The 27444-nt window shown below is 51.8% G+C and overlaps 4 protein-coding genes across 4 annotated transcripts; 1 reads left to right on the top strand and 3 right to left on the bottom strand.

The window, feature by feature from the left end:
• Positions 1–152: 152 nt before the first annotated feature.
• LOC113146781 (zinc finger AN1 and C2H2 domain-containing stress-associated protein 11-like) lies at positions 153–1242 on the bottom strand. The gene is made up of 4 exons (XM_026335145.1): positions 1147–1242; positions 867–971; positions 625–747; positions 153–422 (listed from the first exon to the last, which is right to left on the bottom strand). The coding sequence occupies exons 1-4, from the start codon at positions 1240–1242 to the stop codon at positions 153–155; spliced, it is 594 nt and encodes a 197-aa protein (XP_026190930.1).
• Positions 1243–4939: 3697 nt separating this feature from the next.
• Positions 4940–7898, top strand: LOC34620922 (replication factor C subunit 2). The gene is made up of 12 exons (XM_026335144.1): positions 4940–4983; positions 5112–5190; positions 5349–5428; positions 5601–5653; positions 5771–5852; positions 5949–6086; positions 6227–6275; positions 6532–6666; positions 6799–6855; positions 6991–7050; positions 7269–7331; positions 7770–7898. The coding sequence occupies exons 1-12, from the start codon at positions 4940–4942 to the stop codon at positions 7896–7898; spliced, it is 969 nt and encodes a 322-aa protein (XP_026190929.1).
• A 963-nt stretch (positions 7899–8861) lies between these two features.
• On the bottom strand, positions 8862–21488 carry LOC34620921. The gene is made up of 19 exons (XM_026335143.1): positions 20192–21488; positions 19706–20089; positions 18959–19150; positions 16684–18768; positions 15947–16350; positions 15491–15766; positions 14975–15129; positions 13760–13948; positions 13438–13578; positions 12910–13160; positions 12552–12679; positions 11886–12270; positions 11518–11636; positions 10847–11080; positions 10340–10654; positions 9941–10183; positions 9530–9727; positions 9137–9342; positions 8862–8910 (listed from the first exon to the last, which is right to left on the bottom strand). The coding sequence occupies exons 1-19, from the start codon at positions 21486–21488 to the stop codon at positions 8862–8864; spliced, it is 7251 nt and encodes a 2416-aa protein (XP_026190928.1).
• Positions 21489–22822: 1334 nt separating this feature from the next.
• LOC34620920 lies at positions 22823–26101 on the bottom strand. Its single transcript, XM_026335142.1, has 7 exons — positions 26000–26101; positions 25624–25876; positions 25152–25322; positions 24484–24753; positions 23598–24091; positions 23327–23419; positions 22823–23092 (listed from the first exon to the last, which is right to left on the bottom strand). Exons 1-7 carry the CDS (start codon positions 26099–26101, stop codon positions 22823–22825), a joined length of 1653 nt encoding a protein of 550 aa, XP_026190927.1.
• Between the last annotated feature and the right edge of the window lie 1343 nt (positions 26102–27444).

The raw sequence follows: 27444 nt of genomic DNA, 5'->3' as shown, positions 1-27444 counted from the left end.
AATATTCCGTGATGACGGACCTTGCGATTCTTCGAGTCTGCTGGCCGCCAGCACGCAACAAGACCACAGACATTGCCTTCGCTTAATGGTTGGCATGTACAGTGTGCACATGGCGTCAAATGGAATCTAGGTGCACGCTGTGACGAGAAGAATCACGTCACTGGACTAAGGGGCAAGCGTTTACGTATCGACCACACATTTAAATAAGTGCTTGGCCCACCTGATGTCGGAGGTGCAGGATGTAACAGTGTCTTAACTGCCTTCATGGCGTTACTAGACGTTTGCCTAAGCAAAGAGCTTCGCCTTCGTTCCTTATGCTGAGCCTTCAAAATCTCGCAATTGTGGTCTTCCTTCAGGCGATGTCTAATGCATACATCCATTTGACAATGCGGGCATCTAATGGACGATACGGCTGTGAGCCGCTGACGAAAAAGCAAGGGACAAAGCAGCTTTCACTCGGCATTCGGTATATGCACTCTTACAATGGTAATGCAAAGAGTAATCGCTGCATACACCCAGAAATTTTCCTCCTTTCGTCAGACTGCATAGAAATTGTGACTATAAGGAGAACAGAACCAAGCAACTGCAACGGTAAATGCTGCTTGTCATTTTTCTCAGGCCTACTTCCTTGCAGCCCTTCACAGGGCAGTGCCTTCCCTTCCGCATTTGTTCACGCTGAGCCCGTAGTTCGGGTTTGCATTCGTTCCGATGGCGTCGTGCTCCATCTTCGTCTGTCTCCAGATCCATCTGTGTCAGAATGATACATGAATTGGGGGGTCAGATATGTCAATCTGTTTCTCCCAATGGCATCCTGGAGCATGCAGGAAAAAGGGCAAGGGCAAACCGCACACCCGGCTGAGGCCCACCAATCTGATAACGTCTTGACATTCTGGACAGACGTAAACTCGCCGATTCCCAATATTCTTTTTGGGACAGGAGTGGTCATCGGGCAGGTAGTGCTCCAGGCAAAACTGGCGGGCAGACGTTCACAAAGAAACCGCATAATACAGCACATGTGATGTCCTATGTCGGATAGCGTTGGAGCCATTAGCGAGCAGCCGTTTCCCCTGCAAACTTCAAGTGGCAGTGCAGCGTACGTTATTGGAATGTTGCAGGCGAGCAAGCCCTTTTACAACAGCGTCTCACCACGTTCTCACACTTTTCGCAACGGAAGGGTAAGAAATCACGCTGCCTACAGAGAGAGTTGCTGCATATCAACCCTTTGTCAGACAAGACTGCCATGTTCGCCTCCTGGACTACATGCAGGTTACAATACCAAGCGGAGGGATGCCTGGGCAGTCGTGGCCTCAGATTAATGTACTGTCGCAGCTGCTTGTGGTCTAACTAAAATGCATTAAGACTTTGCACGATAGAAGGTCATCGGCACTGGGAAGGCTATTTGTTGAAGAAATTCATAAAAAACGGCCAGTCATCCCTGTGTAGGCGCCCTGTACGCACTGCCTAAATAGGAAGGCTACACAGAGGAATCACCCGAGATGCTGCATTTCCAGGCTCGCTGATTGCCGTGATATACCAGGAAAAGAGGGTTGTGGGAGCCGTACGATCCATGGGCAAATTCTAGGGTCAATATTGCATAGCAAAACCATACCCGCTAGCCCACACGTTATTACTCAATGAACATTCCACGACGCGAGCAAGGACAATTGTAGCTGTTTCAAGATAAAGAAAGCTGGCGTGAAGGCTTTAAAAATTAGTTTGATGACTCCTCTTTGTCCTTCGTTGGGAACTATGCTGGCCTGGGTCAATTAGCTACCACTGGGGCATGCAAAGTCGCTTGCCTAAGCACCAGTGCGCCCGTTCTTCCAGAGTAAACGATTCATAAGTATGTTACTGCCCCTAAACACTGTATTATACCGTTACTGAGTGATTCAGAGCAAATTTATAATATGGCACGCCGGAAAATAAGTACTAAAGGTCTCCCTCAATGGATGTTCATGACACGAAGTCACTGCTTGCGTGTATGCAGCAAACATTGACACACATGTGCGCCATACTTCACTAATTAATCTTGCTCACTTGGACCCTGTAGAAGAAATAGATTTTACACAGGGATTGATGTTTTCCACACCTTTTCCTCTGGTTTTTTTGAGTCGGCTACTGAATTTGCTTTGGAACAGGCTATCCTAACGCCACAGCTCCCAAACTACCTTGCATGAAAACTGATGAAGGTTGTGATCTCGTCTTGTGCTTAATTGGTGAGAAGATTTACTTAGAGCACTTTTGCAAAGACACTGATTGGCACGTGAAAAAGCAACGACTGTCGAGATGTGGCACTTTCATATGGCGCCTATTTCTTCTGTACTGCATGTACACCCCATAAACCCTGCTATGCGTGGGCAGCGATAGTAGAATTCTGCTGCGTTAAGCGCTGAGATTTCTACTAGGCACTGGAATTCATTTTGGCGATTCCTTGTACTCCATTCAACGCATTCTTGGAGAATGGAGCGATCAAAACTTGCAAGCTGTCTTGCACTTGCTGTGGTGTTACAGCATGCGTTCTGTGATGGGAAACCTATAGTTCACAATGAGTTGACTCGCATAGCATGCCCTGGGCACACAAACAAGGTGGATCCAGCTCGACAATAATACATAATTGCAGCTGGAAAAATGTCGTTCACCGTGTCAGGCTTGTGCAGGCGAGAATGTCTGTCTGCATCCCTGTAGCCGGTGAGTTGCAAGCAGATCGCTTTTGATGGCAGGCAGGGTGATCTTCGCTTCAGTCACTTCCTACCCACCCAACGGCCCAGCTTCTTTTACGAAAACGCTCCGAACGAACCGGGTAAATCCAGTGAAAGCACCAAGATACTGCAAAAGATATTGCTCACTACAACAGATGCCCACCTCTGGATAGAAATCATTCCTTCTTCGGAAGCAAAACAACTGTACTTCAAGGAAATTTGGTCCACAAACCCACTCTATCGGCATGATCTTGCACCTGGAACTTCAGGAAGGATAGAAGTCGGCCCAATCCCTGAAACAGGTTTGTTTTCACATGAAATGTTTTGTCACTTGGCCGGCTTTGTCATAGGTAGAGCAATTATCAGGATCATACAACGTTATTATGTTCCAGGTTTGAAATGCTATTAGCCTTACTTCCGAGTCATTGCTATGTAAAATCCGCTTAGAACAAAAGAACATCTGAAGGCGTCCTCAGCGTGGAAAAATTCTGTATAAGCAAATTCTAGCCTCAGGATTAATGGCGAGAATCCCTTTGGATAACACAAGAATTATCCCCGCAGTTAATCTGTTGGATGTGGCGAAAGCATTTGCCACTGTTTGCAATGAAGTACTCTTTTTCGGCACGCTGAGTTTGCCAGAAAGCCCCCCTTTCGGGGGGAGTTTGTAATGCTGCAGCTAGGGCCTCCTTTTGAGGCACGCAGCTTTAAAATATAGGTTCAATAAAAAACTATATTTTATTCCACAGCACCGCCTTCTCTTCCTTCCCGATGTCCTCCGAGTTCGGTTATGAGGGGAAAGATGACAGCTACAGTGTTCATAGCCGCACCTACGTTTGGTTGTACAGGGCATCTGCCACAGACGCGCATTTCAATATTGCTCCTTATTGTATCCAGCTAACAGTTCTTTAAAATAAATGAGGTATATGAATATACACACCTTATAATTAATACTAGAATAGTTTTTGTTTCATGTAAGTGGTGTTGTAGGAAAAAGTTTAAGGTATAGCGTAGTTCGCCACTGCTCCCCTGTGTAAGCTGAGCTCCACTTACATTAGAAGTGAAAACTCTGCAGTTTCCCGCATCTGTGCCCGTCTTGTGTAGCCCTAAATTGGTCCAGTGCTCAGCGGTCAAGTGCCACGTTCCAATCATAACACCTAAGTTGGGCACTTGGTTAGCTTTGTTGCCTCTCAAAAATATAAGAAAAACAGTATTGAGCAAGAACAAGACCAGGTTGCCCAGTAGACTACAGTTCCAATAGGAAGTAGGCTACTTCGCGGTTGTTTGAGGGCTGTGATCTTCCGAAAAAAATATGGTGTTTTGGCGCGGTGTCAAAACACCAGCAGAAAACAGCATTTCAAAGGTGACGTGTCACTATGTTGTTAATGAGCAAGCACGAGAACGAATGTGATAGAAGGGATTACTACAATTCTTCTAAATCCATAGACTAAAACGGTAGCAGGAAGAAAGCGCACAATATGTCGAATGCACAGCTAGTATGCATAGCTAATCTCTTCACAAAGCTTTAAATCGAGCATTTACTAAGGTCTCAGAGCTGAATGCTGCATGAGTGTCGCACAGTAGAGCTATGCAAAGGGTTCGAAACGGATTTTCGTAGGTACGTGGTGATTTTGTAGGCGGAGGAGGTGAGTCCTGCTCATCCAGGAGCAGCCTGCACAGAGGAGCAGTTTCAGTGGTATAAATTCACTGTTATATAGTTGTCGTGTCTGGGAAACACCACTGGTAATCGGGTTATATGCAGAATGCCTTCTAGGTTCACGGCGCGAGTGCATGCAGGCGCGGGTGGTTACTGTGTGGTTGAGCCCGTAGGGTTGGTGACCCCCCTGCAGGTTGATTTACCGAGCCCCTTATTTACAACTCTGAGATAATAACGTGCAGCTCTAACAAGAATAAGCTACAGAAGTTGGGGTGAAGACCACAGTGAATCGCACCCTTCAGCTCACGCCCTAGTGTCTGGAGAACACACTGTACGGAATTCGGGATCAGCGGGGTGGAGGAGGTTGCTTAAGTCATCATCTGCCTAGAAAAAGGAATCTGCTGCAGGCGAGCTGTTCTTTGCTCCAAGTAGCATGTTCCGGTAAACTGAGTACACCGCGGGAGAACGCCCTAGGCCAGCCAGCAGCCTTCGGAACCGAAGGCAGAAAGTGCCTGTGCTCCAGTCAATGCACAACTGTTGAATAACGGGATCGAGATAGGAACACAGATACTATATACTTGACATAATGTCCAAGACGGCGAGCGACTCGAGACCATGGGTGGAAAAGTAGTAGGTCCTATTTGTTTCCCCTTCCCACGTTTAGGGTCCAGCTCTTACTTTCCCAGAGGCACTTGCCGCGTGCGCATATGCTAAAATATGCGGGTAACTGGGTAACCGCTGCGGTCTACTGTATTCAGCCGGCCGCGCAAGATTGCGGAGGTCTCCCAGCAGGTTGAAGCAAAGCGGCTTCTGTCTCGCATAATTGAAACAGGAAATGTAGGCACTCCCGCACACATTAAATCTGCTTTAAATGTGGGAAATACTTACTTATCGAAAATACTTTCAGTGCATACACGTTCACCGACCTGCGCCGTGGGGAAACAGCTGTGCTGCTAATACAATTCTTCACACTGTTTGCTTACTTTCGAAAACAGATGCCACATTTACTATTCTTCGGTCCTCCCGGATCCGGAAAAACATCGGCAGCCTTGGCACTTGTCAAAGAGCTCTTCGGGTAATGTAAAAGTCCCCTGCGTTGCATACGAACGGGTCGCGTTTTCTCTAGGTGCCGGCCACTGTTTTTGCTTGTGATACCCTGGAGTGCTCAGCTCCACAACGCACACATCAATAATACTGAATGAATAGGGCAGCACCGCAAACTTTGCGTTTCGTGGACTGATTTTTAGGCGAGAAGACGCTAAGACGCGACTGTTAGAACTCAATGCGTCCGACGAAAGAGGTGAAGTTTTTGCGCCCGATCTGCAATGTTGGAAAGTTATACGGAGGGAGGCATTATACTGGGCCTCACTTGGAGGGCATGTTGCATCATGGAGATGTTCTTTCGGCTGTCGTGCAGGCATTCGAGTTGTTCGTGAAAAGATCAAGAAATACACTCGAACAAACACTCCGAAGGGAAAGATCAACCCAGAAACTGGCAGGTGCGCAATATCCAATACTCTCCCAGGTATGTCGGTTATCCGGCTGCTTCGGGTTCAGCTGAGCAGATGTCATTTGATTCAAGAGTTGGTGCTCAGGGAAATGCCACCTTGGAAGGTCGTGATGCTGGATGAAGCAGATATGATGACACCGGATGCGCAGGCAGCTTTACGACGAATCATGGAAGCCTTCGCGCGGAACACACGATTTATTATCATATGCAACTATGTCCACAAGTCTGTCATGCCAGAGATCAATCCATGCATTGTGCTCCGACACTGCAGCACAGGTTGACTACTGCCGCTGGCCGACGGCGCGATAAGCTGAGCAAATTTAAATTTGCATCGTCGAAGCCTTGTATTTTGCATTTTTGCAGAATAATTGATCCTCTTTTCAGCAGATGTTCTCCTCACCGGTTTGAACCCGTACGTTTGTAACTCTCGACGTACTTGTGGCATTGTACAAACTAAAATACTCCAGAAGGCGCATTTTTAGAAACTGAAGTTTCCCCTATATACAAGACATTCGAATCACTGCAACTCCCCAAAGCAATGCAATCTAGTGTTTTTCCTAAAGTATTTAGTGAGTACACTACGGCTGACCGGAGGTCCTTGCTTAGTGTCCTAGTGTGCTTGTGCGCTATGATACAATCTGTCGTGCCCCTATCTGCCGTATGCACAGGTGTCTCCTGAGGCTCAAATCGAGCGTCTTCAGATGATTTGCAAGGCAGAGAGTTTGACAGTAGCGAGCCGAGCACTCGAACGCCTCATGAGTCTCACATGCGGCGATCTACGCCGCGCCGTCAATCTCTTACAGGTCGGTCGCTTTTATGTAGAGCTTGAACTTAGCGTGTATACCTGCTTTCCTCTAGTACCCCCAATTTTGTTATTCGGCGTTGAAAAGAAGACCTTCGGAGCCTCCGTTCTGAGCTTTGTATCTCTTGTGCAGTCTGCAGCAGGTATTCACCGCACAATCACAGAGGATGCAATTCTAGAGGTTGCCGTTGTAAGCCAATCATCTGCCCATTTAAAGGTCAATTCAGCAATAGTTTGACTTTGATGGCTTGTTGCGCATGGACTGCAGCCGCCATTACGCTGTAATACCGTCGATCGCGGTTCTGCCTGTCTCCGGTCTTTGCAGCACCCCCCTTCATACGTCGTCCAAAGTGTCCTGAGCGCCTGCGCGACTTCTCCTGATGCTGTAAGGGCCTTTCTAATAAGGGCTGTTGCTAATGCAATGTGATTAGCACTTTAGGCTACTTGAGAGGGCAGGCGTTGCTTAACTCGTTTCGCTTTCGAATGCACACGCAAGACTGCTGGCACGTAGCGAACATATGGACGCCCACGGGGCACGTAGGATCAATATAATCTGGTAGCCTGTTGAAAATGCTATTTTTGAATAGATGCGCTCTTCCGTAGGTCAACGAGATAGCAGAAGAAGTTGCAAATCAGGGCTGGGACGTGGCGCTGCTACTTCAAGAGGCATGTCACCATTTTCGCATATCTGGGTTTTTACCTTCCATATAGCAACGAACTAATTCTTTGGAAACTTGGCCTGTTCTAAAGACTCAGGTTTACACGCTTGTGGGGAGTAGCGCGTATTTTATTATTAATAAGATTGACACATGGATGTCTGGCCCTTGAAATACTCTGGGCGAGGCACCTAAGGTGCAACGGTGACGGTGGGGCTACAGGTTGTACGATATCTTTCTTTTCGACCTTTGGGTTTTTGCTATCCTTTTCTCATTTTATTTAACGTATTGGTGTTCAATGTCTTTCGGTCACCCTTAACGGTATTGCACTGTTTGACCCGCTTTAGACTGCTTTGCCTCCTGCTACTCACTTGCGTGTCTACATATTTACGACTCTGAATCGTAGCCAGCTTTGTTGCTCTTTCTCTCGGAACACGTGCGGGTGCAGATGGTTGTGGAAGTTGTCAAGTCAGATCATCTCTCCGATTTGCAGAAGGCCACAATTCTCCATGAACTCGGTGTTACAGAGTTCGCTGTTTTGCAAGGTAGGGAGTTGCTGCCCCTTGCAATGAGCTAAGCTGAACGGCTTAAGTCTTAACACGAGGCAGTAGGAAGAAACCGGACCCAGCTGCAAATATTTCTATCGTTTCAGCAACGCTGGTAGCAGGCATCTAATAGTGTAAGTTAGAGGTATTTCTCCAAACTATTCTGCGGCTGTAAAAGAGCAGCCGCAATATAAATGTGTTCTATCTATGTCTGCGCCATGAGGACGTGCTTATATCGAAGCTATCATGTAAGAGTGCTGTGAAATTTTGCTGTGTTGGGTCCTCAGGGGCACATTCTCTATTGCAGCTTCTCTCGGTTTGTCTGAAGATCCAGGCGGTGTTTTTGCAATCACCGTCTCCAGTTCCATAAAGACGACTTCTACACAGGCTATCCCTTTGTCTTTCAATAACTGCTGCAGAGGGCTTTGTGATGGGCCATATCCAGTGGTTGCGTTCCGCAAGCACTGGGGTTCATCTGCAAGTCACCCTGTGATAGTAATAAGTGTGCAAAGACGCGGGAGCATCGTGCGGAACAGATGATCGTAGGGCACGTGGATTTTCTAGCACAGCAGAGCTGGCACGGTAACACGCCAGAGGTAGCGAGTTTAGCTGCCTCGATGGCAACTAAGTGTCCGTATGATGCACTACCAGAATTGCCTAGTTTTGGCAGTGCCCGACATTTTGGGCCATCCTTACGTCCGTAAGAGATCCTTCTAGTACGGCAATGTGACATAAAATACATTAGTAACACCCAGGGAATAACCACATCCTCGGCTGCATGCGAAAAGATATATTCAGTAGCACTGGCTATACCAAACTAGAGTTAAAACTTGAACAACTTTACAACACGAAAAACGCTCAAAAGAACTGCAGGGGTAACCAGTTTTGAAATCCACAGAGAAATTTCCTCTTCACCACCAGCTGCCGCTTCACTTGAATTGAATATTCTGCCATTGTGCCATTTTTTTCGCCTCAGCCAGCCCACGAATGCCTTGTCAGACACGCGCCAGCAACATTGACTGAGCAAGGAGTTCCACTTCTAACCTTCCACAAAAAATGCCAATAGCCCATTAAAAGGCTTCACAATCCCTATGTAGAGACTGGAAGGGTGTAACCGCCTCGCAAGTTGTTTGTGGACGTGCAAGTTCAAGAAGCTTCCCGTGCATTTGCTGCCTTGCAAATTCGAGATCGGTGTCACTGGCATGCAAGCATATCGACACTAGGTGTTTCCGCGCTAAGCACTCAGAAGCTCATAGGGAGACGCTCCTGCCGGGCGTGTTTGTGCAACGCTGCGCGGTATTCAGCAACCTGTTGCTTGAGTATCGCCAAGCGGGAATGCACCCCAATAAAATGCCGTTCACTCTTCAGATTGGGGTTGGCCCGGGTAGCGGCGGACATTGCCAACTCGATTTGCAACAACATATCCGTTAGCCTCTGCGCCGCGGTGTCGGCTCGGGCACGTTCTTGTTCATTCAGCTGAGGCAAACAGCATGAATCTCACGTCCGAACCTCCACAAACAGAAAGGCTGTGACAGGAAAATTAGGATTACTGAGTGCTTGACGACGCAATTTGGCGGTGCACATTATCCCTTCATGTTGAATAAGAGACAAGGGTCAAAGCTACTGTGTATGACAAAGAGAGCCAAGCAAGGAAGCACCTTACCTGAGACCACAGGGGAACGCTAACTGGCGGTCCAAAATACGGCAGGTCCCCAGCTTCCTTCAATTCGTGCAAGAGTCCAACGTACGTCCCAGAACAGGCCACGTCATCTTGACTTGTCAGCCATTGCTCGAATATCCAACAAAAGATAGTCTGTAGGTTGAGGGCATGCAGCCGGCTATGGTGCTTCGCTGACTCGTCCTGAAACGGGTACAGTGCAGAAGACTGTGAGAAAGAGTACGCCGCCGCAGAAGACAAGGCAAATTCCAAATGCAACGGCCTGAAATATTTTCAATGATGGAATGAGCATGAGTGGAAAAAAACGGCGGCGAGGCCCCCGATCGGTGCCCCTGTGCATGTGTATGCTGTAATTACGCAAGTTAGCACGGTCGAATGTACAACACGCACACCCACCTGTTCAAACGACAAATACAGATCTATGAGGGCGGGAAAGCTTTGTCCACACTCCGCCAGGCGCCATGCTGGCCAGAGAAACCCAGGAATGTGAACGATTTCGCCTTCGGCATTCAACATGCCAACGTCGCGGTCACCCCACTGGCTTTGAGCGTGCAGATGCAGAACTACACAAAGCCGCTTCAGTGATCGGCTGCAGCTGTCCCGAACTGGAGCATCCGGTAGCGCCAGTAGATCTCGCAGCTGTGCAACACACGGGAAAAATACACGAAAAGTGTTTGCGAGGAACAAGCTCGAACTGAGGAAAAATCTCTTCCCATACGCAAATCCCTTCCCAGAAAGAATGCTAAGGACAGCTACTGAACGAGAGGCGTATTCGTGTGCGTCGTCACTGCTCACAGCATCGGAGACAATGCGCGGCTGATGCAAAGCGCGTGAAGCGGCCTCTGCGAAGGATAAAAATGCCATGCACGCCTCATCAAGCGCAGCAAGTGCAGCATCCTGTTCCTGTGACCAGGCCAGATGCTTTGCAGCGGCTGCCGCAACACGCTGTCCATAGAGGCGAAGTGCGGCAATGGAGGGGAAATGAGACGTCAGACTCTCGGCAAGTCCAGAATCTTTCATGTGTGCCGTCAAAAGCTCCAAAAGCTCAGCAGGGGCATACACTTCACGCTGGAGATCTATCATAAGCACCAGGATCGCTCGGCAGCCGTCCTGCAGGCAGCAATAACAACAGCAAGGCTGTCACGTGCATGCCGCGCACTCCATAGACGGCCCCTGAGCTACACAGCCGTGTCTAACTAGGTCGAATACAGACTCCAGGGCAGAATGCATGAGTGGAATGAGGCCTTTACGAAGAAACCAGAGTCGTAAACGTCCATGGCACTCGAGCTTTGCAGGACTTACTGTGCGGCTGTCGGGCTCTTGCGATCGGTCTGCGTGTTCGCTCATGCTGCTGCCAAAGCCACCAGAAATTCTGCAACAGAAAGCCTCAGCATCCGCTGCACTGACGGCCTCAACAGAAGCCTGCGGCTGCCCAGTGATCAGCGCTCTTTCTCGCTTATGGTTTTGCATGCAGCTGAGGGTCGTGAAACAAAATAAATGCGCAGCATCGCGGAGGAGAGCCCTTTGAATCCCGACCTGTGAACGCAACAACACAATATGGAAATAATGCGAAGGGATGCAGAAGAAGCACGACGATCAGCAGCCTTGCTGCGCAAGACCACAACGCATCCTGCTTGCCGCCTCCTTTAAGACGCAGATGCACTTTTGGAGGGGAACTGCAAAGGCGCAATAGCAAGCCTAGGCGAGGCGGCCCTGCATGTGGCTCGCCATGAAAGCCTAAGCCATAAAAGCCTAAGCCATAAAAGCCTTATCACGGGGGAGAACGAAAAATGAACGAGCACTCCAGAAAGAAAAGATGCGTGCCCCGTGGCAGGGAGGCGCTAGGAGATTCAGATAAAAAATGAAAGAAATACAATCCTCGCGAAATAAAGAGATGCAACACCCAGCTTTTCGGTTTCACCATGGCGTGCATGCACGTGAGGTCCCTGCAAAGTGCCGCATATCCACCTCACCATTCGTATGTTCAGGTCAATCTGCCGTAGCGAGCGCTCAGTAGAGGCGCTTGACAAGCCATCTGCTCCAGCATCCAATGCTATGTTCGATTCTTTAGCTACCCGAAGTGAGGATTTTTCTCCTACAGAAATGGTGGCAGACACACATACATACATTCATACATACATGCATACATTCATACACACATACATACATACGTACATACACACGTACATACACACACATACATACATACGCAAGCCGATTGCAACTATTGTCGCCCCAAACCAATCATGATGCGCAGCGAGCAAGCATTCTAAACAACATAAAGTAGCCGATGTGTAAAGCAAAAAGCGGTAGAAAATATTTTTCTAGGGCTGGATCGCACCAAAGTGCCCCATTACGGGTTTGTCAGGGAAACCGTAGCCAGCCTGTCCGGAGAGTCCGCTGGCCTTTTGGAGAAGATTTTGTGCGCTTTCTTTTGCTTTGACAAAGTGGAGAAGCCGCTCATCGAGCGAAGGCTTCTGTGCATGCTCCCTAAGCCACGAAAACAAGAACTGCCAAACGGGCCTTGTCAGGCTACAGCAGAATGCGTCTGTGTGCTCGTCAAAAACCAACACGGCGGAGGCATCCATTGAATTTGCACCCTTTCCCGAATCGTCCGCCTTGAGCTGCTGCTGCGCATGCGCCTGCGAGACTTCTTGAAAGACGCGGCTGCGCCCCTCAGAGGCAGACCAATGGCGTAGCCCCTGCAGACTGTGGCACTTGGCGGCCTGAGAAACCCCAGGAGAGGCAACACGAACAGCGAGAAGACGCCCATTTTTTCCGCATGCGACAAAGGAACTCGGCAGACAATAGGAATACATACAGGCCAAATTCTCATGGAGTGCGCTGAGAGGCACCGTCCTTTCGAGATCTCAAGAAATGCCCGGCTCAGGGTGAAGAATCAGCGAGCTGCTTCGCTTGCAGTACACAGTAGAACACCCAGACAGACAGACACGCAATCAAGCCCCCCAGTTCAATGTTGAGCCATCCTCACGTGCATAAGACCTACCTGAGCATACAGCCCAGAAGCAGCGTAGCACTCCCCCAAGTCCGTAGCAAAGGCAGCAGCGTTACTTTGAGCGAGCAGCCGATCTGCCATAGGCCCATCCAGCTGAAGCATGGCTATGGGGAAGTGTTCTGCAGTTGCAAATCACAACAGATGCGCTCACTGACAGACGCAGCTTCGTACGTTAAGGCCCCCGCTGACACGCAGAAGGCGGCACATGCAACGCCCTCTTCGCCAGGGCACAGACACGCACTGGCGTGTGCTCCTCTGCTGTTAGTCTATGGGCTGTAAGGGACGTTTCAGGGGAAGAAGAGGAAAGGGAGCCGGATCCTTTGCTCTGAAAGGCTAAGTAGGGCCTCACTGCCTCCATGCGTAGCTATCCAATCTAACACGTAAGCCTGCATGTTTTCGTCGCTGCATCCGAGACATGCATTAACGAGCGCCGCTGCACAGGCCTTGCTCTCTTGCTGCACGCTTGTGTCAATGTGGCTTTTTCCATCTTCCTGCTCATGAGGCTGGTGGTCTGCAGGAGGCGCCTCCTGCTCGGCCTCCTTAAGTTTCTTGCAGTGGTAAGAAAGGCATTCCCCCACATGACGGTAGCAGCTGGAAATGCTGCAACGACCGCAGGCAGACGCAGCTGTGAGCACACTGCGTTTCCAGAGCATGCCAAGCCGATGAGGCCCCCTCTCCAAAGACGCCGCTCCACCGCCAGGTGCGCATGCATATATATATATTATACTTTATATAAATAATATATTAGTGCTTCATGAATATTTTTGCCCATGCTCGCTCGAATTGTGCTGCCTGCGCCGACTGTTTAGAGGCTTCTTGTGCATCGGCTAGGGATTGGCATCATGCCACCAGATGCCGGTGAATCGGAGGGTCTTACAGCAGATTTTGCAAGTCTGCGAGATTCTGGTGCGTAGAGTCTGCGTTTAGGGAGGGCCACTTCGCTCGGCGTCTTGCGGTAAGGAGACGGAAATTCGCAGTCAGCTCCGCTGCCTTTGCAGTGACAACATCTACCAGGAGGCTGCAGAAGCGGACACGGCGAGAATGCGGGAAGACGACTTTGTGGAAGCGCGCAGTTCGGGGGCCTCTCAACCGCATTTGGCAGCAAAGACTTGAGTACTGGCCATACGATCGCAAAGACGGGGGCAGGGAGGAGTCTCAGATACTTATTACTCGACAAGCACGTTGAGAGCAGTACTTACGGGTAGAACTTGAGGCTGTCCAGCAGCGAGACGAGACCCTCGAGCGGCAAAAAGAGGAGTCGTGGCATCAAATGATAAAAGACGAAGTTTTGCACCTCTGGGAGAGTGGGGGCCGCCTCGCTATGTACACGTTCGGTTAATTTGCGTTGCAGCTGCAGATACAGCATCTGCGCTTCCAACTCTTCCCGCCTGCAGCGAAACAGCGACACGAAGCTTTGAGCGCGCAAATCACAAAGACAGCGCTTCGCATCGCCATAGTGGCAACACACAGAACCATGGAATCAATGCAGAGCGACGGCCCAGCCGTTGTCTGCAAAACACGACACAGGGATATTCTCTAGTAGTTCTGCCTGCCCCCCTCATGGCTCCACTCAAACTTTGACTGCTCCTCTGCTAAGGAGGCGTCCAGAGCAAAGTACGTGCGAAAGCCCGCGTGACAGCGCTGGAAGAAGGCGTCATCACCACGTAGCCAGCGTCTCTTGAAGGACGCGCAAAACACTCAGTGCTCGCTCAATCATCTACACAGATCCAACAAAAACAAACCTCGAAATTGACTCACGTGAAGAGGGCCCCCGTACAGAGCCGGGAGAGCAGAGGGTTGCCGAAGGCGGCTGTCTCAAACACGATTTGCCTGAAATTTTCTCGCGCCTCCACGCTCATACACCTGCGCGGAGAAAGCACGCTTGAGCGCATTTGATGAAAAGGTGAGTCAGGCCCTCCGACTCACGCAGCAGTCAACACACGTGCGAGAAAAGACGGCACATGGGAGGGCGTGGGGGTTTCTGCAGAAAGCAAGCCTCCATAGGTACGACTGCTTCCACACTACGCAACGAAAAGCCGCCCCTACAGACGACACCAAGAAAGACGACCACAGGCCACGTGGCATGCATTGAAAGGCCAATCGCGCTGAAGAGCACCACGCTTGGAGGGCAATAGAAAAAAAATCAACACATGCTGCCTCAGCCAGAATAAAAACAAAACACGCGAAAAGAGGGGAGACAAGGAACCAGAAACGAAGACGCATATTTCTGTGCAACCCCAAAAGAGGTGGAATAGCTGGACGACGACGCATATTGTAAGGCACACGCAGATCGGCTTTCTACAATGCGAGTTCACGGTGCATCGTGCCGCGCGGAGGCTGGCGAAATCTGTCAACTCGATGACGCATTTCGCTTGCCAGCCACACGTGCGGATGCGTTGCTGTTGGGTGCTTACAAGTCCGTCAGGCTAAGGGAAAGGAGCCGGTCGAAGAGCAGCGGCTGCACAAAACGGCTACAGCCCATCTGGACGGAGTACTCTGCTTGCTGCATCAGGAGCTGGTAGGCTGTCAGCATCTCGTGAGCCGTGATCAAAACCTTGCTGATTCCATACTGCGCACAGCGGGCACGAGGCAAGGGGGCAAACGACTTGGATGGCGCGTGCAAGCTCCAGAACGTCGCAGATACGAGGCCCTATAGGAGCGGTGGGTGGCTTGACGTGTCTACAGCGTGCATGCGCGAAGGAACCGCGCACAGGCACTTCAGGCAGAGAAGCAGATGCACAGAGGCTAGAAGGAGCACGAACAACGGAGTCTCCACAGCAGAGGGGAGGTCGCTGGCGCAGCAGATGCATCCAGAAGAGTCCAGACAGACAGACAGACAGACAGACAGACAGACAGCACGCGGAAGAGCCGGAGCACACGGCAGCAACAAAGGCGAAAAGAAGGCACTGCGCCTCTACGGTCGAACGCACCAGCACGCTCAGCTCGATAGCCTCAACGAGAGAAATTGAGGCCCAGATGACCTCCTGTTGTTCGAGTTCGGCAGACGAGGGGATGCCTTCTTGCGTTGCAGCGGCAGTGTCTACGTGGATATCTCGTGGCATGCGCAGCGCGGCGAAATGTGGGGGCAAACCTCGCAGAGACAAGGCCCACGGAGACCCCTGCGCCAGCTGCTGCTGCTGCTGCTGCTGCAGCGAAGACTTCTGGCCGAAAGAAAAGAAGAGCGTTGTGTAGACAGCATCCAGCACCTGCGGGAGCAGAGCACCCGGAGACGCATCTCACAAGGCGCATGCGGCGCTGCTGCAGCCGTGCTGCCTCCGTAGAAGGCAAAGAGTGCAGGCAGCAGAAAGAGGAGAGAGGGAGGAGGCCCCCGAAATGGACCCCGAGTCAGCAGCGGCACATCTACGGGCTCGCAAGTTGAATCGTACTTCATAGAGACACGCGATCTTCGAGAGGAGCCGATCGACCGCCTCCGCAGAGAATCTTCCGACAAGACAGGCGCAGAGATGCCGCCTATGCACTGCGTCCTCTAGTTCCTCCGGCTGCCAGTCGAACTCCCCCCTGCCTCTCTTCCTGGTGCCCTCGTCTTCCTCCCGAAGTCGCCCCAGCTGTTGCTGCTGTTGCGGATGCGCGCTCCGGGGATCTGCACGGGCTAAACCGCATGGCAGGAGCGCTGCCTCCACGAGGGGGGTTCCCAGGATCGGCCGAAGCAGCCTTGAAGCGTACAGTATGAGACCGCGAGCGGTGTTACTAAGGCCTGCAGGGAGGCTCTGCACTGCAGGGATGCTCGAGGCACTTGTTGATCCCGGCAAAGGCTGCAGAAAAGGGTCCCCTAAGAGACGCGCACCCAGAAGCAGCCCCCACAAAAAATTTCCGAAGGGGCCCCTCCGAAGACAACTGCATGCAACGAGGGGAAACCCATCTGGGGTATAAATCGACGAAAGACGCAATGGCAGGCAGCCTCTCTCTCTCTCTATATATATATACATATATATATATATATATACATATATATATATAGCGAAGCAAAAAATGCACGGCAAAGAAGAGCGTTGCACCTCAAGAAGGCCCCAAAGAATTCTCACAAGTAAGCCGAGCAACCCTCCCTCGTGTTAACGTCGCTTATGAGGAGGTCTCAGGGAGCTGGTAGCAGCTCTCTTCCTACCTATCGTTTGACTGAAGCCTTCTTGTTGCTGGTTCGGTGGCTGTGGCTGCGGCAGCTGCTTCTGGTCTGAGTACCCGAAGATTCTACCCCCCCATGTTTGCTGCTGCTCCTGCAGCGCAGACGGAAGATTCATTTGCTCCCCAAGAAGCTCCGCGTTCAGGGGGGGCCCACCTTCCCTCCGGGCTTCCAGTCCGACGAGCGCGCGCCAGGCAACGGCAAGCGCCATTGCTTTACCGTCTCCCTCCCTTCCTGCAGCAGCCGCTTCAAGAGAGGGGGCCCCAAGGGGGCTGCCGAGGCCTCCCGGGGGGCCCCCCCGGGCAGCAGCAGCAGCAGCAGCAGCAGCGCTAGCGACAACCTGCTGCTGCTGCCGCCCTGAGTCTTGAACGTAGCCCAGGCCGAAAGGGGTCTCAAAAAAGCCGAGGGGGCCCCCCGAAATCCCCCCTTGCATGAGCTGGGGAGCCGAGGGGGGCTGAAAGTAGGCCCCCGCTCTGCTCAGTCTGAGGGCGCCACGCTGTTTGTCGAGCAGATTCGTGGTGTTGGGGGGCCCCCCCTCGGACCCTCCTCCTTGTTGGCGTCCGCTGCTGCTCGCCTGGGTGGCATGAAATGCAGCAAGGGCAGACGCACTGTCCGTCATCAGCTGCCAAAAAGCAGCAAACACTGCATCAGCCCCAAACTGCCCCTCTTCGCACATGTGCGCCGTCAAAAGGGTTCCCAAGCGCCAGTGAGCATGACGCTGGGGGCCCACCGAGACAAACAGACCGTCGCGTAGCTGCTGCTGCTGCTGCTGCTGCGGGTGTATGCCTCCCCCATACGCACTTGCAATGCCTCTTGGGTCGTCCAGGGCTGCCAGCCTTGGGCCCCCTCTCATGAGATTCTCGATGCTGCGAACGTAGATCTGCGCAATGGTCTGGCGTCGCACTTGCAGCACGTATTTGCTGGTAATTACGAGCAGCTTGGGGGCCCCACAGAGGACCCCCGCCGCTGCGTCCGTGAGGGCACTTGGCGCACAGACAGCCGGCAAGGAGGCGCAGATGGACGCCTTGCTGCTCATCCCGTTGAGGCCCCTCTGGGGCCCCCCGCCGAGGCCCCTCTTCTCCCACTCAGCCGAAGAAAAGGGGTCCCCTCCGTACGGGAGCGAGAGCCACTGCTGCCGCTTTCTGGAGTCAAAGGGAGAAGGAAAGACGGAACTGCACTGCTGCAGAACCCCAAAAGCTGGGGAAGGTAGTGGCTCACAAAGCAGCAACACACGCCCCGCCCCTTCTCGTAGACGGAAGCAGCAAAACCATTCATTTGAGAGGGAGGGGGGCCTCCCACTGCTTTGCGAGCGCAGCGGATCCTGTGCTGTCGGGAGGTGTGTTTTCGAGGGGAAAAAGTTGCTGGCAAGGGGCGAGGCAGGGGTTACGCCTGGAGCCACGCCTCCGTTGTTGCTGTAGCATCCCCCTTGCTGCAGCATTGCCAAGCCTCGCAGATCGGGGGCTGCAGCAACAAGGACGTCGCTGCTGCCGTTGTTCGCAGCTGTGCACTTGGGGCTAGCAGCATCTTCCGCAATAGCAGGCCTGGCCTTGCAGCAACAACACAGAGAGCCTGCTGCACTGGCGCTGCTGCCGCCGTTGCTCTGCTCGTAGATGAAGGGAAGCTCCGGCTCTTGGACATCAAGGAGGCCCCCTGAGAGGCCCCCAGCGGGGCCCCCCTCTCCCGCATTCCCGAATGCGGCGCAAAGGACACAGGGGGCCCCCACGAAGCACGAGTTCCTGCAAGGCCCACACCGCGGAAGCAGCAGGGGGGCCCCCCGATCCTCCTCCGCCTGCGGAGCAGCTGCCTCCTCGCAGGCGCCGCCCGCCTCCTTCTTCGCCGCGTGCGCAGAGAGGAACACGGAAGAGGCGACGGCAGCACAGCGCAGGGGCCCCAGAGAGGGGGGCAGAGGGTCTATTGGGCCCCTATAGCCCCCAACAACTAAGCGCAGCGGGGGCCCCCGGGGCCCCGCCGAGGGCCTCCGGACAGCGTAGTTCCTTGGGGGGGGGAAGGCTCCGCTACCAGGAGCAGAGCTGCTGTAAGGGTCGGCGAGAGAAAGAAATGTGCGACCGCCTGCGCACAGCAGCGTTTGACTAGAAACAGGAAAAGCGTCGGAACAGAGAGAGAGGGATGGGCAAAAGGCGAGTGCGTCGGAAGTTTTTCGACGGGTAAACGCGAAAAACTTCCGACGCACGATAGAGAGAAACCTTCAGGGAGAAATTAAGGACTCCCGCCAACACAAAGGAGGATCAAGTCGGCATACCCGAAGCATCCACGATGACAGCAGCGAGCGAGTGACCTTCCTGCGGAGGAATGACGGAGAGCGATACAGCCACAAATCCCCCTGTGCGCAGGAGGGGCCCCAGCAGTCCTCCGCAGCCCGCAGGCGGAGAGCGCTGCCAAGAGGCTCCTAGGCTGCGAAGGCCCTCCTCTATGGCCTTAGAGGTCATGCGGACTGCAGAGGAAGAGAGAGGCACACACACAACCGTGTCGAAACGGTAGGCGTGGTGGAAGGAAGGAAGGAAGGAAAGAAGAAGCAAAGACAGCGAAGAACAAGAAATCGGGAGCTGTTACCGATGAGTCCTATCGGCATAGAGGGAGCCTACGTCGGGGGCGGCGCTTTCTTATAGATATACATATACATACATATATAAATATATATGTAGATGTATATGTATATGTATAGACAGACAGAGACAGACAGAGATAAAACGAGAGAAAGACATATGTATACAGACAGAGAGAGATAGAGAGATGAGATATACATAGAGATAGATGTATATATATATATATGCAGAGATAAAGAGAGATAGAGAGATGAAATATAAATAGAGATAGAGAGATGAAGAGACAGAGAGATGGAGACAGATATATATATATATAGAGAGATATATATATATATAAAGAAAGAGAGATATATATGAAGAGAGATGCCAGCGTGCAGCATATTTTTGTGTGTTCCACAGGTCCGTCTTTCTCTCTCTTGCTCTACGGGGTGCCTTGACCTTACGCGTTGTATATCTGTTGCGGTCCTCTTCCTTTGAAGCCAGTTGTTCCGCTGAGAGTGTGGGCAACAAAAAGGCGCTTACTGAGGAGTCGCTCCCTAAAGCCCAAAGAATTCCCCGCGCTTCATCCATCTGCAGCTGTTGCAGCCCTTGTCGATGAGCCCCCGTATTATTTTCTCCTGATCTGCTGCTGCTGCTGCTGCTGCCATTGTGGGGGGTACTGGCGAGCCCGAAGAAGCGTCTAACGCCGAGAGCAATGCTCGATCGAAGCCAGTCAGAGAGCTTCGGGTTGAGAGCAGCTAGGCGGCACGTAACTAGCCCGTCGTCTCCCTCTGTACGCCGACTCCACAGCCTGAACCCTTGAGCCTCGACTGCCCCCGCAGGTGCAACTGCATGCAAGGCAGCGGGTTCTTCCTCCTCTCTCTCCGCTGCAGCGCCCGTGAGTGGGGGACGAAAATCAGCACTCTTTGCACGCTTCTTCGCGAGCGAACCCGGCGGGCCCCATCGAGGCCCTCCCGGGGGCCCCGCTCGGGGCCCTACCTCCAGACGGAAAACTTGCTGGGAGCTGGTACTGCCGAAGAAGACGTGGCTGCTGCCTTTGTGCGCTACTGCATGCGACAGCTCCAGGGGCCCACCACTGAAGCCCCTCATCGGCTTATCGGCGACTCCGATCTCCGTGAACTCCATGCCGCAGCAGCAGACGGAGGCGGGGGCCGCTTGGGAGCTCCTTGGGGGCCCTCCCCTGCCGTGCTGCAGATGCGAAATGAGGTTCCTTCTGGGGGCCCCTGCCCTTGCCGAAATAGCAAAGAGGCGGACAGAGGACGTTAGCGACACGGCAATGCAATGCAAGGGAGAGGCATTTATGCTGCTGAAAGGTGGGGAATCTGTACACCCGGAGGGCGCAAGATGGGCTGTTACAGAGAAGGCCGCCAGATCGGCGTCATCCCAACAAAAAGAAGCCCTAAGGGCTGGGGGAAGGACCTCCCTATCCAGGTGTATGTACACCACAGACTCAACTGAACCCGGCACCGAGAGCTGTTCCACTGCGTCCTCGGGGGACCCCACCTCCCACAGATACAGAAATCCCTCGCCTCCCACCCACACGCTATTCAACTCGGATATAAATCCACAAGGAGGCGCTTCTGTGCAGCAACACGAAACGCTACCACTGCTGCCACCGGTGTTTTCTGCTGCTCCGCAGGTGCAGAGGAGGCGCGAGAAACAGTTCGGCAGTGGCAGCCACTCTTGAGGATCCGATACAACAAAAGCGTTTCCATTTTCTTCGTACATCGCCTTGGTGCAGAGGGGGCCTCCTACTCGGCGGCCCCATGGGCCCACCCCTAGGAAGGGGCCCCTCGCAGGACTGTCTAAATGAAGGTGCAGCTCGTCGCTTCGCAAGCCCCCCCACAGTAGGCGGATCGCCGCCTTGGCAAACTGTGCGGAAGCCTCTCCCAGAACATCCAATTTCTCTCCTGGAGAGGAAGCTCCGACGCCCTCAGCGCTGCCCTCACGACCTAAGGGAACCCCCACAGGGACTGCTAAAGAAGGTGCTAAGGTTGCCGCGAACGGATAGGGAGGGCCAGACGTTATGGAGCGACGGTGTTGTTGCATCTGCGACTGTGTGTCCTGCTGGTAGGCGGAAGCATATGGTGCTTGGGTGACACCGCCCCGGAGGAGTGGGTTCATTAATACATGAGCCTCCATTTCTGCACGGACGGGAGCCTCCGCGAAAGTTGAGCTCCTGATGGGGAAGCGGTCAGTCTCGGCGGGAGAGGCGAAGGCGCTCATCGGTACAACGTCTGTAGGGGCCCCAGGGCCCCCCAACACTGGCCCCGATGCCTCGAAATAGGAGGAGCAGCCGGGAACCTCGAACACGACGATTCCGCCAGACTACTGTAATGCCCTCTCTAGAAATTTTGCACCGAAGACAGGGGGTTCGGCATGAAAGTGAGTGTAGGAAAGCTTCTCCTTAGTGAAGTTTTGGCTCTATACAACCGCTGAGGGGGGCCCCCCTGTGGTAGGTACACCGGGGGCCCTGGGGGACAAAAACTCACAAAAAAATGGAAAAGAAAACAGCTTTAAAAGGATAATGGGGAGTGGAGATTTGGTAGACCAGGAACGGAAGAGAGAAGTGGGCGGTATGGGAGTTCGGGGCTTCGTGTTGCGGTGTAGTGTTGCATGCATCGTGCCGTTGGATTAATCAAACATTATGACGTTTGCTAGTCGAATTACTTGAAATTTCTAAGTCTGTTGAGATTTTCGAAGACTAGATATTCATACACTTCCATAAATTGAACAGCCTAAGCACTAAGTGCTGTGCCCACGAAAACGCATACGACACCGTTTCTTTGGTATTAAGCGTTTATTGCATAGCACTTAGAGAGATTACTTAGTGTCCAAGTTTCACTATTATATACATGTTTCTTTGCTTAGGTTTATCTGAGAAGTGCTACGGGGTAATCAAGTTGGCCATGCAAAACCTACAGCCATTACCCTCCGAGTTAGAGCCCATCACGGCGTCATAGGCGGCGTGTTGCGCCCACGAAGTCTGGACAACAAGGCCATGCCAATGAAAAAAGACGCCCTGCTATCGGACAAATCATTCAGCAACGCTGGAAAAAAATTCCAAAGTCCACAAGTCAGCCTGTTCTCTTATGCGATATCACCTCATCTCCTCAAGCGTTTGGGGCCAAATCATATTCAGAAAAGCATATCAGGCAACACCGGCTCGACGCATTTGCTCTGCTCTATTTTGGGTGCAGTGCGAGGCGGTGCATGGCCTGGGTCCCCTTTCGTTCTCAAAGGAGATTGGCAACGTACACAACATGAACAAGAATGAATCAAAAGGCAAATTTCAGAGGAGCTTATGAATACCAAAATGCAAAGGCAAAGAAAAGGAAAGGAAGAAGAAGGGGAAAAGGTTATATGGATAAATGCAGGCGATTACCCCTATGGGCCAAATGCTTCGCGCTTTCCCCTACGGCCTTTATAGCAGTGCCCAAAGGGTCATTCTGTTTCTTCCATATCTGTCCTCTCTCTCTCTTTGGTGGCTAATTGCACACACTACACAACCATCAGAGCGTAATCTATCAAGCAAAACGAGGAAAGCCCCCGCCTTCGCTTTACCCGTCTATATCGGCAACATCCCCGAATATGGCCTCTAGGCACTCTCTGGTAAGCTCGGCGATCTCCGTATCTCTATGTCGCCAGTAGCTTGCGCTCCTTTCAACCTGCTGCATTTTGCTACGGTGGCTTTGCCCCTTGATTCCGTGTCGCTGTAGCACTGGGGCCTGCAACTCAGGAAGAAACTTCCTTGCCCTAATGAGAACTCTCCTGTAGTCGTAGTCCGCTAGGCTACGCAGCTCGTTCAGGCGGGAGACAGCAGAGGCAGACTGAGGCAACAGCAGGCGAAACACGATATAGCCAACGTAGAGGACATTGGGAATAACCCGAAAAACGGAGCAAGAACAGCGGCACGAGGCCCCACGCCTCTGCTTCATTTAGAAATAATCAAGGCCCTCAACTCCTGAATAAGAGAATGTTTGCATATCCCTGTATAGTCAAAAGGGGGTACGAGAAGAAAAGCAGAACTGATAGCGTGATTCACAAGATTGACGAGTGCTTACTGTATACGCATCAAGAAGATCTATGAGGATGTTTCTCGTCTCCTCGAGATCTAAGGGCGGAGGCTTAGAGTCATCTTCTTTCCCCATCTTGTCCTGAATGCAAGGAAACTCCTGGAGTTTGCGTGACACAACTAGCTCTCCAATGGTCGTTTTTTGCATTCGCTTGCTCGCCTTTACGAGTTGGCGTGCAGGCCGTTTTTGCTGCTAAACCAGGTGCACCATAATGCGGCTAAGCTTGTGACTGGTTGCCCTAGGCTGTGTTCGCGCTTACAGGGTAGCTGTGGAGACACTTGAGGCCGTCGCAGGCTTTCGAGGAGAGGCGACTAGCGTCTCCCTCGCTGCTGGTCGTATACGAGTTAGGGTCCTCTGCAGCAGCTTGCCTCGGAGGAAGTCTGAAATCGCCTGCTTCCACTTCGTGTTCAGGAGTTCGCTCCTCTGTTTTCAATTCCGTTTCCCCACTGAATCTGTCTCCCAACACAAAGTGCCCCGATCTAGCTCTTCCAGTCGAGAAAAGGCCCCCACTGAGTCCCTTGCAGACGCTTTCCTTCGCATCTATTTCGCTTCGACTTACCACACGCCGAAGCTCCCTCAGCCCCAATCGTGCTGCGTGGACGCCTTCTTGCGTAGAATAGGGGCTCTTAAGAATAAAGAGAAAATCGTCTTTGGCGCATTTCGCCATCCCCAGCAAAAGATACGCCTTTCCCCTGCGGTAGCGCGCTTTCGAGTCGTGTTCATCGAGCTCTTGAATGATAGTAGTGCAGGCCCCTTACCGCACACAGCAACGCAGCAGCGAGATTACATTTACGTCATCGTTCAAGCTTGCTCTCATGCCTCGGGAGGCTATCCGGCACAAGGCCCCCAACAGCTCTTCACGAAGGCATCCCAGCACAGCTTGACTCGCATGTCGAGCGAGGCAGGAGCTGGCTTGGAAAAGCAGCACGAGCAACCCGTCAGCAGCGGAGAGAGTAAGCACATCCCAAGTGTTATCTCTGAAGCGCATGGAGGGCCACGAACGGAGGAAGTGGCAGCACGTCCCGCAACGCTACCGGCGGGTGACCAGTAACATCAACAGAAGCAACAGAGACACCAGCATTAGGATCATACGAATGACCATAATTTCCCTTTTTGAGCCACCAGCATCCCCCGTGTGTCCTTACGGATCGCTTCCTGATATTTTTCAAGTTGCAGGGCCGCCTGCGCGACGTTTCTCAGGAACATGCAGTACATGTCATCTACAGACCTTTGATTGATTGCATCCCTTGCCTCGACCCAGTTCAAAAGCTCCACTCCCTGCTTGAAACGTAAGAAGGCAGTTTCATACAACTGATCAGCGTAAGCCTCTCTGCCCTCGCGCGCCAGACGCTCCCCAAAGGCCAGATGCTCCTCTAGGGCCTTGGCATTCAGTGGACGTTTTCCTTTGGATATGCCTGAAAGCCCGACAGACAGATCCTGTTCTACAGCTGAGGAGAGATGAATTGTGCAACCTCCGGAAGCAGCACTCATGGGGATCGGCGCTACCCAGAAACAAAGGAAAAGACTCCTTTTGCCAGGTTGGAGGACAGGCAACAAAAATTGTACAAAAAGCCATACAAAATTATGTTTCCAACTGAACAACACGGAGGAAATTCATTATAATGCCGAAGCAGTCCCTCCCTTGAGAGGTTCACCCCTTCATTTGATCGCTGGTCATTTTGAATAAGCGCTAGATCGCCTGGGGAGGCGAAGGTTGAATGAGGGCAGCAAAATGTTGCTTTGTAAATGGCAATATGCTCGTGGAATGTTGTGGAGGGTGCAGTGTCTGGCAGTTCTCGCGTTTTATTGTTACCAGGGATCCATTCTTCTCTCGGGCAGATTTCGCCCTTTGACATTCTTTCGGCCAACTCAGCGGGTGGTAGGTCTTTCCAGGTTCGTTCTCTCAAATAGTTCATATCTGCTGCGTCGAGAGGACGTGAGGCCTCAACATGCAAGGCTCTCAATTGCTCTTCCTGGCGGGTAACTGCGGATGACAAAACATGGTGGGGACCGCACATGTGAGGGGCAGTATTTAGAGGGAGGACAGTTTGAAGAGAAATGGTTCCATATTGCAGTCAACCTTTTGTTCACGGATGCGATACTGCAAAGCCGAGCTCGGGAAGCTCGCTGACAGAATGTGTTAGTGCAGGTAGCTTGTGCAACAATGTAATCCTGCTGTATCGTGCGCAGTAGGCCCTTTGTATCGTATTCTGAAGTGCCGAGGTATTTGGACTCCCGAGACTAAACTTATTGGTAAGGGCGGTGCACTTCGCAGCGAACCCTACAGGCTTCAGGATCTTTTTCGTATTCTTCTGCTTTCTCCATGATCCTCGTGAGTAGGGACTGATCCGTTTTGAGTTCCTTGCTGAAAATGCTGGAGTCGCGACCGCAACGCAGCAAACAGTCATGCAAAAGCTCTAAAAGACCAGGAGCTTTCAGAATGGGGCCGAGAAGTTGTTGTTGTTCGGATGTGCATCCATTGAGGGCCTCTTGCAATTCTTTGACTTTTGCATTTTTTAGCGCTGCCATTCGGTCCGCCTGAAAAATTGCGAAGGACATAGATCTCCGTATTACTTACTCGATGATTATGGGTGCGATGATCATATTTTTATCTATTTTATCGAGTAGATCATGCGAAATAGGGGAATGGTCACGACATACCGACTCTTTCTGTAGCCTTTTTTGCTCTTCTCGAATGGCCTTCTGTTCCTTGGGACGCCGCAGGAACTCCTGCCAATACGCTTCGCACTCGTGCATTGACATCGCGAAAAAACACACTTTTCTCTCTCTCTCTGTGTGTGTGTGCGTTTGGTTCGCTACTCTGGTCCCAGCGATGTGCTTCGGTTCCCTTTGTCTCCGAATGTGTAGGGATACTGCTATTGTATCAGGCCTTTGGAGCGGTCATAGTTTCTTGATAAACTATTTCAAAGATATCCTGGGAGTTCTGGAATGGGAAGGCTCGTGGAAGATTTAAAGCATGCCACCATGTGCTTCTCTTCCCTCCTCCTGAGCCGCGCTGACACAGGTGTTCGTCTTTTCTCTGCCACGAAGACATGGAATCCAATGCGTTAAGATGTGATATTGCGTAATACACAACTATACTGAAGGTAATAAAAGGAGCGACGCGCCCAAATTTACTTGTTTTCGGAGTTGCACCGATCGCCGAGCAGAAGATCAAGTGACTGGGGAGACGATTGTGCCCCACTAAGGCAATCAGTGAGAAATTTGAATTTTCTTCCATAAAATAAAGTACAAAGATTCTAAAAAATAGGTATGACGCTATCTATAGTGCACGCAAAAAAGACTGCTTGGAGACGAACAGTGGCACGCCCCCTAGGCCGACAGTGCCTGACTGTCGACGGCCGCCAAAAATCCCCTACACCTACTACTTCTACTCTGTCCATCAAATGTAAAAATCTCCCTGTTATCTTTAAGAAGGGATCTAAAGGAAAACAGATCCTTGACTAAGGACTTCAAAGAGGGAGCTGCTGCGGGTCAGATATGCAGCAATACTATGCAACAGTTTGCAGTCATGCTCAATGTGCCCAACTGTTTTCCCCCGTTTTCACCCCTTTCTTCTTCCTTCTCTCCATAAGTTTATTCAATTCGGAATCTGATACTTGGGAGCAGGAAGTACAGGGGAAGAAGAGTGTGCAAAAAATGACAGGGTCAGTATGTCGCACAGGCTGGGGAGGTCAAGGGTGCACTGGACTAGCACATACACCGCATTCAGCAACTTCTTCAGCTACCGTGGTATCGAACAGGAAAGATATGCCGGCGCAGCAATGGCCTATTACACTGTCATGAAAAAGACGAACAGCGAGGAACACCGTGCAATGAAGCAGATCCGGCGAAATATTTGGTAGCTGATTTCCTGAGTGACGTACTGACCTGAGACTTTACTCTACGGTACGATTTACAGGCAAGCACTACAGATCAGTCTGTTTGGATGAGATGACAAAAGCGCTGGTGTAATGCTGATGCCACGCCTGCTGCTCCACCAGCGTTTCGTACCACCCCGTCTACGATCTCAGTAGGGAGATGCGTATCTCTAGGCTCAAACTCAATAGGCAATTCTTCAGTATTTTCCAGCAATGCTCTGCCGT

Source organism: Cyclospora cayetanensis, unplaced genomic scaffold (genome assembly GCF_002999335.1).
Source record: "Cyclospora cayetanensis isolate NF1_C8 unplaced genomic scaffold, CcayRef3 CcayRef3_contig_6, whole genome shotgun sequence".
Classification (NCBI taxonomy): domain Eukaryota; phylum Apicomplexa; class Conoidasida; order Eucoccidiorida; family Eimeriidae; genus Cyclospora; species Cyclospora cayetanensis.
The sequence above is the reverse complement of the archived record's forward strand: the minus strand, read 5'-3'. Positions and strand labels throughout refer to the sequence as shown.

Excerpts from the sequence above, each read along its gene's own strand:
- LOC34620920 (XM_026335142.1), bottom strand. The coding sequence starts at position 26,101 with ATGTCAATGCACGAGTGCGAAGCGTATTGGCAGGAGTTCCTGCGGCGT. Across the intron at positions 25,323-25,623 it reads CGAAAAAGATCCTGAAGCCT|TTACCCGCCAGGAAGAGCAA; the intron begins GTAGGGTTCGCT and ends TGTCATCCGCAG. Across the intron at positions 24,754-25,151 it reads GAGAGAAGAATGGATCCCTG|GCATATCCAAAGGAAAACGT; the intron begins GTAACAATAAAA and ends TCGGGCTTTCAG.
- LOC34620921 (XM_026335143.1), bottom strand. The coding sequence starts at position 21,488 with ATGAGCGCCTTCGCCTCTCCCGCCGAGACTGACCGCTTCCCCATCAGG. Across the intron at positions 18,769-18,958 it reads TGTCATCGTGGATGCTTCGG|GCGGTCGCACATTTCTTTCT; the intron begins GTATGCCGACTT and ends TGCTGTGCGCAG. Across the intron at positions 15,767-15,946 it reads AGATCGCGTGTCTCTATGAA|GTGCTGGATGCTGTCTACAC; the intron begins GTACGATTCAAC and ends CTGCTCCCGCAG.
- LOC113146781 (XM_026335145.1), bottom strand. The coding sequence starts at position 1,242 with ATGGCAGTCTTGTCTGACAAAGGGTTGATATGCAGCAACTCTCTCTGT. Across the intron at positions 972-1,146 it reads GCGAAAAGTGTGAGAACGTG|TTTTGCCTGGAGCACTACCT; the intron begins GTGAGACGCTGT and ends TCTGCCCGCCAG. Across the intron at positions 423-624 it reads CTGTGAAGGGCTGCAAGGAA|CGGCTCACAGCCGTATCGTC; the intron begins GTAGGCCTGAGA and ends CTTTTTCGTCAG.
- LOC34620922 (XM_026335144.1), top strand. The coding sequence starts at position 4,940 with ATGTCCAAGACGGCGAGCGACTCGAGACCATGGGTGGAAAAGTA. Across the intron at positions 5,853-5,948 it reads ATCAACCCAGAAACTGGCAG|GGAAATGCCACCTTGGAAGG; the intron begins GTGCGCAATATC and ends GTTGGTGCTCAG. Across the intron at positions 7,332-7,769 it reads TGGCGCTGCTACTTCAAGAG|ATGGTTGTGGAAGTTGTCAA; the intron begins GCATGTCACCAT and ends GTGCGGGTGCAG.